Source organism: Strigops habroptila, chromosome 1 (genome assembly GCF_004027225.2).
Source record: "Strigops habroptila isolate Jane chromosome 1, bStrHab1.2.pri, whole genome shotgun sequence".
Lineage (NCBI taxonomy): Eukaryota > Metazoa > Chordata > Aves > Psittaciformes > Psittacidae > Strigops > Strigops habroptila.
Window position 1 is genome coordinate 138820062 of NC_044277.2, and position 14963 is coordinate 138835024.

At 45.1% G+C, this 14963-nt stretch overlaps 1 protein-coding gene across 2 annotated transcripts in view; it reads left to right on the forward strand.

Annotated features, from left to right (window-relative positions):
* The first annotated feature begins 652 nt into the window (after positions 1-652).
* Positions 653-14963, forward strand: part of RBMS3 (RNA binding motif single stranded interacting protein 3) — a 712107-nt gene continuing 697796 nt past the window's right edge. For both annotated transcript variants that reach the window (XM_030490138.1, XM_030490143.1), the window contains exon 1: positions 653-1454. In XM_030490138.1, the coding sequence (XP_030345998.1) occupies positions 1275-1454 (180 nt within the window). In that variant the 5' untranslated portion in view covers positions 653-1274. The remainder of the gene's footprint in view (positions 1455-14963) is intronic.

Here is a 14963-nt window from a genome sequence, read left to right on the forward strand (position 1 = left end):
GTCTACGCTCACCATTCATCTCTTCAAAAGGAAAAGGGGAATAGCTGAAGAGTTGGCTTGGCTCCGGTGCCACTGAGGAAATTCTTGTTTTGTTGTAGAACACTCTTAATGAGATTGCATTTTTCCCTACCATGTCCAACTTCAGTCTGAGAAGGAAGCTAACACAAGGACTAAAACAATCGTGTGCCACGACCGATTTAGCAGCTTACACACGATTTCTTTTTTTCCTTTTCTTTTCTTCCATTTGTGTTGATAAAATCGCAGAGCCGGCGGCTGGTGCTGATGTAGATTTCCAGCCTGGATTTGCTTTTGTTTTTCTCCTTACTCCAGTTCTCCTTGTGCAGTGCTGCGTGGCGCTGGCTGCCTGAGAGAGAGGGAGCTCCAGTCACACACATGCCCCCAGCCCGCGGAGAGGAGATTAACATCGCGGAGCCCACGTTTGCAATAGCGGGTGGTGCTGGGGGGGAGGCGAGGGGAAAATAAAATAAAAGCAGCAATCGGGTAAATGCTCGTCTCTTCTCGCCACCAGCACCTTGCACAGGTCTGAAATCGCTTGTTTTGCTTTGCTGTATTGCGCTTGCCTGGGATGTGGAGAGGGGAGGGGGAGGGGAGGAAGGGGGAGGTTTAACTTTTACTTGACATTACCGGGTTATTGTCACTTCCCCCGTGTAAAAACCCGGGGGTTTCCCCTCGCCCCCACCCCTGCCCGGGCTCGGCTCCCTCCAGTGAACTTTGTTCACAGAGCCGCAGCCACCAGGGCTCGTCCGGGCCTGGGACATCGATAGAGCAAAGTAAATAACCCCCACGGTTAGACCGGGGCCGGGAGTTGATCTTCGTGGCGAGAGATCTGCTTAGTTAGCGTTCGCCGTTGCGGGGCGATTGAAGGCCGCCGTGCCAAGGGCACGCGCGCACACGCACACACACGCGCGCACACGCACACGCACACACACACACACGCACACACATACACAGACACACTCTTACACACGCACGCTGGATACAAAAGTCTGGAGGATCTAGGGGAGAATTGCAGCCGCCGGATCGGTGCAGCGGCGGCGGCCAGAGCCATGCGTGTCACGGCCTCCTGAGGGGGGAAAGGGAAGGAAGGAAAGAAGGAAGGAAGGACGGAAAAAGAAAAAAAAAAGAAAGGAAAGAAGGACCGAAAAAAGAAAAAAACCAAACCCACAAAAGAGGGAGAAAGGAAAGCACAAGAAGGACGCGGGGTGGTGGAAAGTGTTTGCCTGCTTTTGTCTCGCAATACAGTGAACTGGAAGATGGAGATGGATGTTAAGGGAGTTTCTCCGTGCCAGGAGCCCATCCCCCCGGCGGCGGGGTCTGGCGGCTGCCCGCACCAGCGCCCGCACCACCGCGATGGGCAGCCCGCGGAGCCGGCCCCCGCCGCCGACAGCGGCCACACGGAGCGGAGGCACGGCAGCGAGAAAGAGGACAAAAAGGTAGGTCCGCTCCGCCGCCGGCCGGCCGGCGCCGCGCCCGCCAGAGGGGCCGGCTGCCCGGGGCCGCGCTCGGCGGGGCGGGGGGTTTGGGGGGGGCGGTGGGCCCGCTCCCGCCCGGCCGCGGCCACGCCGCCGCGGGCAGCCCCGCGCCGCCCTTTGTCAGCGCGGCGGCGGCGGCGGGAGGCGGGGGGCCGGCGGCGGAGGTTGTCTGAGGACACGGGGTAGGGGGGGGGAAACGCGGGGCCGCCGCCGCCGCGGGGCCCGGGGCGCGGGGCATTGTTCCGCCCGCCCTGCGAGAGCGGCGCCGCGGGCGGCGGCCCAGGTGCGGCCGCAAAGTTTACCTCACTTCGAGGGGCCGGCGCCGGCAGGGCCGCGGGTCCCCTCCCCTCGGCTCGGCTTTCACCCAGCGGCCGGTCCCCCGGGGAGGGAGCCCGGGCGCCGTGTCCCTCCAGCCCTGCTGTGTCATTGTGGACCGGGGACGGCTGCTCGCCGCCGAGTGGAAGGAAACCTGTGGGTGAGGGAGTTCAGCGATAAATGGGTCAGATCGCATCCCTTTGGTGCGGCTGTGTCTGCTGCTGGGAGAATCGGAAAGTAGGGAGGATGGGATGGAAAAAGGTTGCCATTAAGATAATGTCAGCGGAGTGCATTGATCAGTGCTTTTGTCTGTGGGCACCGTCTTCGTTTCCATTCATTTTTCTCGGCATGGTTTTACCGAACCGAAGCCGAGGAATTCTGCTGTGTATGTAGGTCTGTAATAGGCAGAGACTGGTAAATGTGCAAGTTTCATCGTAATTGTTGCAAGGAGGGAACAGTGTGTGCCAGACCGTGAACCCAGTCCGTTTGTATTTTATTGAAATCCCAGTAATTCTCCGAATGGACAAATACCCCAAACCTAGCATAGATGAAAAAAACAGAAATGTTGCCGTGTACTCGGTTTGAGCTGTGTTTCTTCAACAAGTTTTACTGTAGTTGGGTTTTGCTACAGATGTGTAAGAGAACAGCAAGGCAATGAAGGAATGCAAACCAGCAATGGAATAATTTAACACAAAAACTATGTCACACCACAGACTTGCATGACCAGAGTTGCAATTATCATGAGAAATACAAGGCATTTTGAAAATAATGGTTCTCTCTAAGTGGAGACCCTGTGTTTGTAGTCTTTACCTCCTACGCTTTTAGGTTTGTTACTGTTTGGTAAAATCTTTGCTATTGTTTAAATTAAAAGCGAGCCTCAATGATCGTCTGAACAGGGCCCGTACAGTTTAATAAGGTGGATACAAGGGCTTTATTTTTGAACCGATAACTGGTGATTTACATATTGTGATAGATGAACAGAGAATTTCATCTTCCTTGAGTTTATGAATATTTCATTCTGTCGTGACTGCATGTGACTTTAGAGATCTAAATTATTCGTGTGTGTGATTGTTTCTAGGATCCCTTTTCTTGCCTCGTGTTACTGCAAATGCTTTTATTTCAAAATAACTCAAAAGTAGAGTCAAGGTTGCCATTTACACATGAGCTGGTGCCAGTGCCTTGAGTATTTCAAAACCCTGCCATCAGCAGAAATCCATGCTCAGTAGTTGCTTTCCGATGTGCCACACAGTCTGTCTAATGCTTTACCAATCATGGACATGAGGAAGGCAAACAAGGTACAGCTGAAGGTGAACGAATGTTAGAGAAGGCCCGATTCTCTGTGGTGTGGCTGATTAACTTGTTTGGATAACTCAGTATTGCACTGGTTTATTCTGTATTTGCCAGCATTTTCTGGGCAAAGAAACAAAAGTACTACCTTCTTTTTTGTCCTAGTTGTAGCCATGCTAAAGTACTGTGCTATATTCCTTTATTTTTAAATCCACTATCAGCTTTTCCAGGCTTGCCATTGCCAAAGTGGTTGCAATGACTAGCCTGTATGTTTGGGAAGTGCTGTGATATTTCAGACCTCCTTAAATGTATGTATCTTTCCTGGATGCTGTCCCAGGACAACCAGTACTTCTTATCAGTGCAGAAGTATTTCAGATATCTGGTAAAATAGTGGCACCAGGAATGTGATGAGAAGGAGAAAACCCATTAAAACTATAGGAAAATCCAACCTAAAAAAACCATTCCAGCCACAAAACAAAACCCAAGTATTACTGGAAATATCATCTAAGAACTTTCTAAAAGGATCGAAATAACAGTACCATTGTTTATTTGGCACTTACACAAATGTCAGAGATGCACTGATGCATCCTAGAAGTGTAAGCACTCTACATAGAAATTGTGAAGGACCTTAGAACCTGATTTCCTGACAAGTGCATGCTTATAAGTAAGTAAAGGTTAAGATTTTACAACATCTCATGATTCCACTGTCAGGACTTACTTTTTGGGATATTGCTTCAATTATAAAAAGTCTTATATTTTGTCATTGAGCTCCATTTCCAGTGGAGGTAAAAAGTTTTGCTTCCATCTAAATGGAGTTAGGTCAAACTTGTGCTCTAATAAAGCTATTTTTTTGTCACTGCCTCCAAAAGGAACATTGCTGAATCAACCAAATAAAGTATTTTCCTAATTTTGTGGAATTTCAGTAGAAGGTCCTGGTACTGCCATAGTGTCAATTATGTGGATATTGGAGGGTATTTTTCTGCTGTATGTTCATTTTTTATTTGCCTTTGGACTTCAATAAAATCATGAAATGCGTGCAGAACTTGAAATATATCCCAGTGCCTTCAGCTGGCTGCTGACATGCTGAAGTATATGCTTAAGTGCTTTGTTGGAGGAAGACCTAGGTTACCTCCCATATATCTTTCTGTGTTGAAACCATCTCTGACCAACATATGAGAAGAGAAATTATGAAGATTGACTTTATAATTTATTAAGGATACAGCACTTGGTTCTTTAAAGCACGGTTGCCATTTAGGTGGGAGAAAATTAAGCAGAAATAGTAGAATGTAATATTGAGAAGACAGTTGATTCTGTAAGGATACTATTTTTTCCTCTTAAAGCAAAAACACATCAGAAAATGTTTTTCAACACTCCTACAATGTTTGCTGTTATTTTAGTTGCAAGCACGAAGGTCTGACCCTATATACAGCAGCATGTTGACATTCTCCAGTATGGCAAAGTGAGTGACTGGGGGAGAGAACAACATGCAATCCTGGCATCCCATTTATTCCTGGTTGGAGGTGCAGTGGATGCCCGTGACCAGTTGTGCAGGTGGGTCATCGCACCATCTTGCCACTCCGTGACTTGGTGCAAAGGGACACAGACCCATAAATTTTACCGAGGATTCTTTCCAGTTTGTACTGGAATGTTAGCATTATACAAGGGTTGGTGTAGGGAGTGCTTTGAGAGCTGAAGGCAGCTCTGCAATTCCTTTGCAGGTTGGGCACCGTGGGTGACATTAGTCACAGCTGACATAATGACCAGGGTTTTCCCAGGGGTGGTACACTGAGCTAGGACTTCCAAGCCCTTAGCTACAGCCAGTGTGTTACAGTGCTTCCATTCGCTGAAGTACTGTGGAGCCCCCAAGTCCTCCAAAACTTGGTCCTCAGTGTGGATTTGGTAACATAACATTGCTTCCCAAATATTTTGTTTTCTCTATTTATTTTGTTTTCTGCTGCAGAAAGCCTCTGTATGTCTTAGGTTTACACAAATCATTTAGCACAAATGATTTACAAGCACACGCAGAGCTCACTTCAGACCTACATTCCAGATACGACCCCCCTGTGAAATAGTTCCAAGGTGAAGAACTTTCTGTGTATTTACATGGAAATGAGCACACCAAGGTTACAGCAAAAGCAAGCCTATCTGGGCTGGGTACATTGTATTCTGGTTCAAAACCCACTTGCAAGTGTTTGATATAAGAGTTCTGAAGTACTTTGTGGGCTTGTTTGTGTGTTATTTCCCACAATGCTCACTTGTGATATCTCTGTGTGCGAGTGTTAACCAGGTGAGAGGTTCTAGAGGGGAAAAGCTGAATGCTTTGGGGAAAGGCAGTTGGTATAACTTGGGAATTTTGTTCTGCTGTACACATGATCTGATCTAATTGTTAGTCTCTGAAAGCCTCCCACTACTGTATTTACAGGACTACTGCTATCAACAGTATGGTGGTTGTTCACTCATCCTCCCCAAGTGGTAGGTGAGGAAAAGCAGAAGACTCCTCAGGGGCAATTGTTTTTAATACTTTCGTAATTAGTTTTGTTTGGTTTGAAAAGCCCTGTGTTAGTATGTGTTTACATCGAGAGAAGGCTTAAGAAATGCAGTTTATGCTTGAAGCAGATGGTGGGAAGTTTCTTTTTGGGTGTGGGTCTTAGGCAGAACCATAGGGGGTTCCATTGTGTACGGGAGAGTAGTTGTCAAATCACTGTCTTCTTCCTGGAGGTTTAGGTGTTTTTTCAGATAACCTGGACCCAGCCCATTGAGCCACTTGAAATTAAGAACCAACAGCTGAAACCAAAATCAGGAATGGATGTGAGGATCCAGTCTGGGGTGTGTGGGACAAAGAAAGCAGGTATAGACAATGCTACCAGTTGCTGATGGTAGCAACTTCCACTGATAATCATATAATATGCAACACCTTGTATTAACTGGAGTTTCCAGGTACTGAAGGCTTTGTGCCAGGTGTACTGTGGGCTGTGGTCCTGCCAAGATGTAATGCAGGCATGAATAGTCAAGGTCAGGCCACTGTCTGCTTGGATGGACAAATCTGTAGCCACCCAGAGGTGGCAGAAAATTTTACTTGTGGCTATTGCTGTTCTGAGAGCTTGATGTCAGACAGAAATTCCAGTATCTCTTTAAAGTGCATAAAGAATTGGAAAATAATGGGTCTTTCTCTATCTCACTGCTAAGAATGTTTCGGAAATCATTCCTCAGCCCAGCAACTCTGTCTTTTTCAGGCCCACTTTTAAGCACCTACTCTTCATTCTTAAGCAGCTCCTTACTGTGCAGAGGGCCACAGAATCATAGAATCATAGAATGGTTAAGGTTGGAAAGGACCTTAAGATCATCTAGTTCCAACCCCCTGCCATAGGGACACCTCGCACTAAACCATGTCACCCAAGGCTCTGTCCAACCTGGCCTTGAACGCTGCCAGGGATGGAGCATTCACAACTTCCTTGGGCAACACATTCCAGTGCCTCACCACCTTCACTGTAAAGAACTTCTTCCTTATATTTAACCTAAACTTCCTCTGTTTAAGTTTCAACCCATTCCCCCTTGTCCTATCACTACAGTCCCTAAGGAAGAGTCCCTCCCCAGCATCCTTATAGGCCCCCTTCAGATACTGGAAGGCTGCTATGAGGTCTCCACGCAGCCTTCTCTTCTCCAGGCTGAACAGCCCCAATTCTTTCAGCCTGTCTTCATACGGGAGGTGCTCCAGCCCCCGATCATCCTCGTGGCCTCCTCTGGACTTGCTCCAACAGCTCCATGTCCTTTTTATGTTGAGGACACCAGAACTGTACACAATACTCCAAATGAGGTCTCACAAAAGCAGAGTAGAGGGGCAGGATCACCAATATCATCGTGATATTGGTATTGATATGCACAGTTCAGTGTTTTCCTGATGAAATGGCCTGAAAAAGAAAAGCTTATTCTGTGTAAGGAACCTGTTCTTCCAGAGTTCCCAGACCTGGTGGCTGGCTGCGTGCTGAGTCTGCCCCAGAGCCACAGACCCAGGACGTGCTGGGTCCCTCATATTCGGATGTTTGTCCTGCAGACTCTCAGGTCACAGCTCCAGGTCAAGCACTAATTTATGGCAGCACGGAGAGGCTGCCATACACATCTACCTGGAATGGCTGTTCAGGGACACAGTGCAGGTGCATCCGGAAGGGAGGTTTTGGGCCTTCGGATTTCTGCTGTGTGCAGCAAAGCTATTAACCATGCCATTAACCCATTCCAGTGAGCAAGGCCCAAGGGCCATCTGCTTTGAGGAGAATAAATAAAAAATTCAGATTAAAAAAAAAAAATCAAAAAGAAGAAATTCACTGTGAACTGAAAGCCTTGCTTTGCAGGCAGGTCTGCTTCTGCATTTCCATGCATTTAATGTGCTCTGCCTCTCACACTTCTCTTGCCTTCTCATGAGAGAATCCTTAGATGAACCCAGGATTGTGCCTTCATTACAAAAATAAGCAGATGAGAAGAATAGAAAGAAAGAAACTGCTAGTACCTCAACTGAAGGCAAGACTAATAAACTGATATTGTATTAGACATCAGAGAATCCATAAGGAGAAGAGATACTGGAATTAGGCCTCATAATTTGCACAGCTCCGAAATTACTTCTTATCTCATATTCTGAGAATTCCTTTTACTGATATAGGAAAGAATCTTACCTTAAGGAGAATAAATACACATTTAAAATGTATTTATTTACATAATTGCATAATGGCATATTGAGAATATCGAATGTGGAGAATGAGGTCCAGCACTATTTTTATGTTGGAGTTAAAGCATAAAGTTGGAGAGGGAGGAATTGACTTCTGTGCTTTGTCTGTGTCTGTACTAAAACAACGTACATGATAGTGCGCACAAATGATTCTTGAAAATCTTATCTGATACTGAGACTTCTGAAAGAGGAATACACTACTTAAAATAGTTCTTAATTAAATTGCATGAAAATGTTTGGGCAAAAGCAAACAGCTGTTTAAATTTTTCAACCAACTGATCAATAAGTGGATGAAGCTTAAAAAGCGATCACAGTCTGACTCGTTCCTGGGGTAAGCGTAGAAATATTCATTGTAATGCAGAGATTTCATGAAAAGTAAGTTCTACTTAGAGCTATTACAAAGTGAAATTATGTGCATATGTAGTTGATTAGGTAAAAAATCCAGGGACATAAACAATGAACATCATGGGTGGGAGCTAAACAACACTTGAGTCATCGGAAACACAACCACAAATTTTGTATGCAGAAGACACAGAACTGGCTTTCTGGCTAAAGGCAAATTCATCTTGGCTGCAGAAGGGTTGTGAGGATTCCTACTTGGAGGAAGATGCAGCACTGAAAAGGGCTTTGTTATCTCCTCTTGAGCAGTTGGGACATTGCCTTGACTCAGATGTAGTGGTATGTGCTGAGACTGGAAAGCAGTCCTATTGAGTACTGCATATGACAGCCCAGAGCTTGGCCAATGCACGGCATATCCTTCCCACTTATGTAGAGCTTGTTCTCAAAAGCCCAGTATTCACAGGAATTCCTGTCCAAGGGTTGAGTGCCAGCTTGTAACCAATCTGAGGCTTCAGACAATGGATAATCAATGGAGCTAGAAAAGAACAATACCCATGTTGTTGCATGCTATTCCCAGTGTTTTGCTAGATGCTCACAGTGTTTTTAGACCATCTCTATCTGTGGTAAAAGCTTACTGTGTCATACTGCATCCTTAGGGCCCAGTAATTCTTACTATACCGAGGTTGATGTTTATTTAATTGCTCAGGGAAGTATAGTTACTGATGTGTGAAGTGGTTCAGTTTTAGTTTGGTTCCATATTTGGTTGTTCTCTACCGGGCTGTAGCCATGCTGCTCACATAGTGCCTGGGATTATTTCCCAGCAGCTTGTGCTAGGTGGATTTCTGTACTGACTAGCTGCCAGTACGGGTATAAAAAGTTGCACAGTCTCAGTAAGGTTATTGGTTTCTAACAACCTGTCGCAGAAATTACCCCAATGGCAAAGCAAATGGGACTGCAGCTGTAAATAGGAAAATATGAAAACAGGAGCCCTGATAATAATTTCCATAAAAGTAGTGCGCAGATGAGGTTCTAATGTGGTGTTTAAACATGTAGAAGAAAAAAGGACAGAACTGAAAGATATTACAGATATTAAGTACTCTACAGGAGCTTATTTCCTTCCTCACTCCTCGTTCTTTCTTCATGGCTCTAGAACTCTCCTCTGTCTATAAGGAAAACTTCTGTTTAGTTTCATTTCCCCACATTGCATTCTGAGCTGTAAGGGGAATACGAATTATTCCAGGAACTATAGTAACCAGTGCATCTTAACTGGGATAAAACAAGACACAATTTGGCTCATAATATGGACAAGGACAGTCATGTATAAAATTTGTTAGACAGCCATGATTTACTAGAAAAAGAGTAATTCTTTCATGCCTAATGGCTTCTGCCATGTGTTTAAATACAGCTGTTATTTTCATTATACATTCTATTAAATGAAGACCAATCTTATTAAAGAAGCAGAATAGAAATAGTTTCCTTGACTGAAAAACAAGTGTTGGGTGAATAAAATCACAGACTCAAGCCACAAAGCTTGGTTAATACACTTACTGTTCCCGGGCTTCTGAGTGCCTTCCATTGAACACCTTGGCCTATAGTTTCAGAGTTTATTCTTTCCAACAAAGACATGCTACACAAGTTGTTCAAAGTAATAATGTGATCAACAACTGAAAATACTGCGGGGAGATAGAAAGAGTATTTCCCCACTTAGTTCTAGACCGTCTGCAGAGGATTGTTATCACTGACTGGAGAATGAGAATAAAATGCTGTGGAACCTCTGCCTGTTCCGTTAGTATAGGTCTGTGTTAATTGATTTCAACAAGTGCCTCAAGCACCATTGACACCTCTTCTTCGCTATCGACTAATGATGCTCGTCTCACTGTGCTTATGTCTGGATGGACACCAGCAACAAGTGGTGTACCTGAGGGGTCTGTAATTGGGACCAGTACTCTTTAATATCTTCACCAGTGACACAGACAGTGGGATTGAGTGCACCCTCAGCAAGTTCGCAAATGACACAAAGCTGAGTGATGCAGTTGACACACCCGAGGGATGGGATGCCATCCAGACAGACTTGGACAGGCTCGAGAGGTGGGCCTGTGTGAACCTCATGAGGTTCAACGGGGCCAAGTGCAGGGTTCTGCACCTGGATCCGGGCAACCCGCGGTGTCAATACAGGCTGGGGGAGGAAGGGATTGAAAGCAGCTCTGAGGAGAAGGACTTAGGGGTACTGGTGGATGAAAGATTGGACATGAGCCAGCAATGTGGGTTTGCAGCTCAGGAGACCATTTGTGTCTTGGGCTGCACCCGGGGGAGCATGGCCAGCAGGTCAAGGGAGGTGATTCTGCCCCTCTGTGCTGCTCTGGTGAGACCCCCCTTGGAGTCCTCAGTACAGGAAAGACATGGACCTGTTGGAGTGGGTCCAGAGGAGGGCCACAAAGATGATCAGAGGGATAGAACATCTCTCCTACAAGGAAAGGCTGAGAGAGTCGGAAAGCCTAGAGAAGACTCCGGGGAGACCTTATTGTAGTGTTTCACTTCTTGAAAGGGGCCTATAAGAAAGATGGGGAGAGACTTTTTAGCAGGGCCTGTTGCGATAGGAGAGGAGTGGTGGTTTTAAACTAGAAGAGGGGAGACTCAGGCTAGATGTGAGGTAAAGATTCTTTACAGTGAGGGTGGTAAAATACTGGAACAGGTACCCAGAGAGGCGGTGGATGCACCATGCCTGGAGACATTCAAGGCCAGGCTGGATGTGGTTCTGAGCAACCTGAGCTAGTTGAAGATGTCCCTACTCATTGCAGGGGGGTTGGACTAGATGACCTTTGAAGGTCCCTTCCAATCCAAACTATTCTATGTTTCTATTACTGAGTGTGTACTCATTTCCAGGAGCCCATGGCAGAAAATCTCTTTTTGCATCCAAACTAACATACTCAAGAGAAGTCTCTGTGGAAAAGGAATCAAAGGGCTAGTATCTACCAAAGATAATTCTTGCAGCTGTAATATTTAGTAGTAATTTGATATTAGCTATAGTGTAATAAATATGCTTTGTGCTTAGCTGAGAATTCAAAAAGAGTGTGTGTTGCCTTGAGGTAGTTACCATGTGAATCAGACATAACACAGGAGGGATAACTGCAAGTTCTCACAGATGGGCAGGTGAGCATGTTATGTATGGGTGGGAGGTAAACTCCTGCTCTGAGGCTGAATTAAGGGTGAAAGGCGGTGGCATGGAGGGCAGAGAGGGAGTCCTTGCTGGAAAGCTAATTGAAAGCAGCAACTTCTGAGTAGGACTGGAAGGAAGGAGTTTGTAAGGTTTGTATTTTGAAACGAAAGAAGTTTATGAAGTGTGTATTGGGTCCATGTGGAGTTAAGGAAGCACACAACAGAATTTCACAGAGTTCACGAAATGCTTATCTAGGCTCCACAGACATTATACAGTGCCCTGGTTAGCCTTGTTAACTTTATTGAGTGTGCTTCGAGGACATGCAGACTTCCAAAGCATGTGAAAGCCACTTTTAGTAATTAATTGGCTCACTCCCTCCCACCTATTGCTTCATATCTAATAAAATGCAACAGCAGGTCCTTACCAAGCCAACAGATACAACAATATTTAGGTTAGTTGGATTTGGGATGTGACAGGCTAGAAAGCATATCCCCAAAGATCTTAGAAGTGAAACGCTCCTCATTTTTTGTCTTGTCTCATTTCTCCCATGACTCTAGTATGATGTGCTCTTAGACTAAATGTTCGCTTATCTAGTAAGTGATTTCAAGAAGATCAGCCCACTTTTTAGAGAACAAGAAGAGTGTGTGTGTGTCTGTTTGAACTGATTTATAACTGGAAGCATGTTTCCATTTTACTGTATCAGGGAGACATGCTGGGATTTCCAAGTGCTAAAGTGACTTTTGCCTTAAGTGGAGCAGCCACCATCCAGACTATCATCTACATCCATGCACATGTAGTGTGACACAGGAAATGGCACACCATTATCAGATGGCTGTTAAGATGGATATAGGGAAATGTTGAGCTTGCTGGCATGCCCTCAAAGACATCCACAGATGTTCTATAGTCACTTAAGTGTGTGCAGTTAAAGTGTGCCTCTTGTGCACTTGGGGAAATTTTTGTGTAAACAGAGAACACTTAAGTTTGGAGGAGGCCGTTAAGATATTTCCAGAGGGAGAAGGGAGGAAACCAGCAAGCTTAAAAGGAAGGAAAGCCATATAGGTTTTCAAGAGACCAGGAGGGGTAAGGCAGTAACAAAGGGTTGAACGTTCATTCTGAACCTGACTTTATGTGTCTTCCATAGCAGGGAGGTGGCTAATGCAGTGGAAGCCTACTGTCACTATAGTGGTCTTACGCAAAGCATAGCTGTGTTAGGCCTTAAAATGGGGACCAAATGTGCCACTTCTTGAACTTGTCAAGAGCACACACCCTGTGCAGAAGATAAATAAATGATGAATTAGTTCTAAGAGAGGCCATGTGGAGGCTAGAGAGTCAGAGGCGTTCAAGGTCAGTGTGGCTCAGGGAATGTTTACAAGAAGGGTCGTACCACAGGACTGTCATGAGGTAATCAGCCAGACCTACCTCAGAACTGGAAACACCCAGTGCTAGGAAATGTTGCTCAGGGCAGGGATAAAGCGCTAGCTGCGCTGTCTGGTCTGTTCTCTGCAGTGCATGTTCTGCCTGTTGGTAAGACTCACCAACTTCCTCTCTTTAGGCAGTCTTTCATAGTCATGTTCTTTTGCATGCTTGTGCATGCAGAATGGTTACTAAGGTCTTCCTTACTAGCTGGTCAAGTGATGCAGTCACAGTTATACCCAACTGCTGTTGTTTTAGAGCTAGAGTTACATCCTCACAATGGGCTATCTGTTAGATCATGTTGTCCCATGGACTGTGGCTTTATTCCTGGTAGCTTGTAACTATCTGTAATTCCCACGTTGTCTGCAGGTACAAGCAAAACCCACGAAAAGATGTCATTCTGCAATGCCAGCCTGCATTTCACAAATGCATGTTATCTATGATCATATCTTGATACCTCTTAGTCATACATCCACATCTGATGTTAATAACTGGAAGAGAGCAGAAGCCATTAAAATTACATAATCATAGATAACAGATGCTACTGTATGTTATTAAAAACTAGGAGTAGGAAGACACAGTGATACAACAGTTACCAAGTGCCTAAAGCATTACTCTCTGCTGATACAGGTGACTTGTATGACACCTATGCAAAGGAAAATTATAGATGAATCTGTCAAAGGTAGAACTTTCACCATTTTTAAGATGCAGGTCAAAGCAGTTGCACATGTTGACACACAGTTCTGTGGTATCAATAGTCTCAGCATGCATTGTGGTCCTTGCTTTGTTGTACATCATAGGTTCCCTACTAATGCTGTGGCAGAGACTCTCACAGCTACCCCCAAGACTGTGAGGAGGAGTATAGACTTCAATAGTTAGGGTCAGGACCTCTGAACAGTGGTGTGGAGATTGCTGCAGAGAATTTAAAAGGTGGGGTATGAAATGATAAGTACAGAAACGCGCTGTGCACTGAGCTGCTCTGTGCACAAATAGTAGACCAAGTTGAATGGGGCTTTGAGCAGCCTGGTCTAGTGGAAGGTGTCCCTGCTCATGGCAGGGAGGTTGGAACTAGATGCTCTTTAAGGTCTCCTCCAACAAGAACCATTCTGTGATTCTGTGATTCTGTGCAGAGTAAAAGCAGAAAGTACAAAATTCTGCTTCCATCCAAGATTTGTTGTGTTGGTGTGTAAAATGATGGGGAAAAAGCATATGTGTAACAGGTAAGAGTCATAAACCCCATATTTAAAAGCCAAAGCAATAGAAAATGCATGAATGCAGCAATAAGATCTAGTTATAAATTTTAAGTGCAAAGTTTAGGAAAAGAAGAACAAGGCAGTTTGCCATCTTCTGCTGTTGTTAGGAAGTGTAAGGGAATGGGACCTGCTTGTGTGGCTTGAACTGAAGTAGCTGGGGACATTTTCACTGTAAGTAAAATACTCTTGAGTTATTCTGTCTGTCCAGGTGGTACTGGATGCCACTGCTATATGGGCCATCGCAGGGGACAAAAGTGTTGCCTCTGATATGCAGTCAGTTACTGTCGTATCTCCTGATCCCCTTCCAAACCAGTGCCAGCATGTGCTGGCAATGCTTCTGTGGGATGGGGAACAGAGGACAGAGACTGCACCCTTGACATGAGTATTACTGTACTTCTCTGACAGCAGCTGCAGTGCTGCAGCATCAGCCCAGATGTGCAAGGGTCAAGAGGATTAGTAAGTTAAGAAATTTAAAAACCCACATAGTTTGGAAAAGTGCTTCAATATGATAACAAAATCTCGAAAGCTGACATCTAATTTTTCGCTTCATGCTAGGCTAAGGACAAATTTTGTATCCTACTGGCAAAGGAAGTTCACAACTTTTTCACAGACATGTTATATTTTACTTCCTCGAAACGATTTGTGACCAAGTAAAACTTGTTATGAGTAGAAACTACGCAGGAGGCAGCGGGGAGGTACAGATTGTTAAAAATAATCCAGAGGAAGGTGGATTAGTAGGCTCAGATGAGGCAGTCAGATGTGCAGTGTCAGTGCTTTAGCAGTTTAAAGAATTGTTATATTTACATACCTAGGAGAAGGACATGCTATAGCATGAATGGGAAATTGAAACTCACTTCTGTGCATTAATCTCTTCAAGGTTGTAAGAGAACTGTTTTTCCCGGTGTAATTTGGGGAGTAAAAGAGGAAGACTTGGAGAAAAAAGAAGTAACATTGACAGGTCACAGTCTGAAGTAAATATGGGGGTTTAA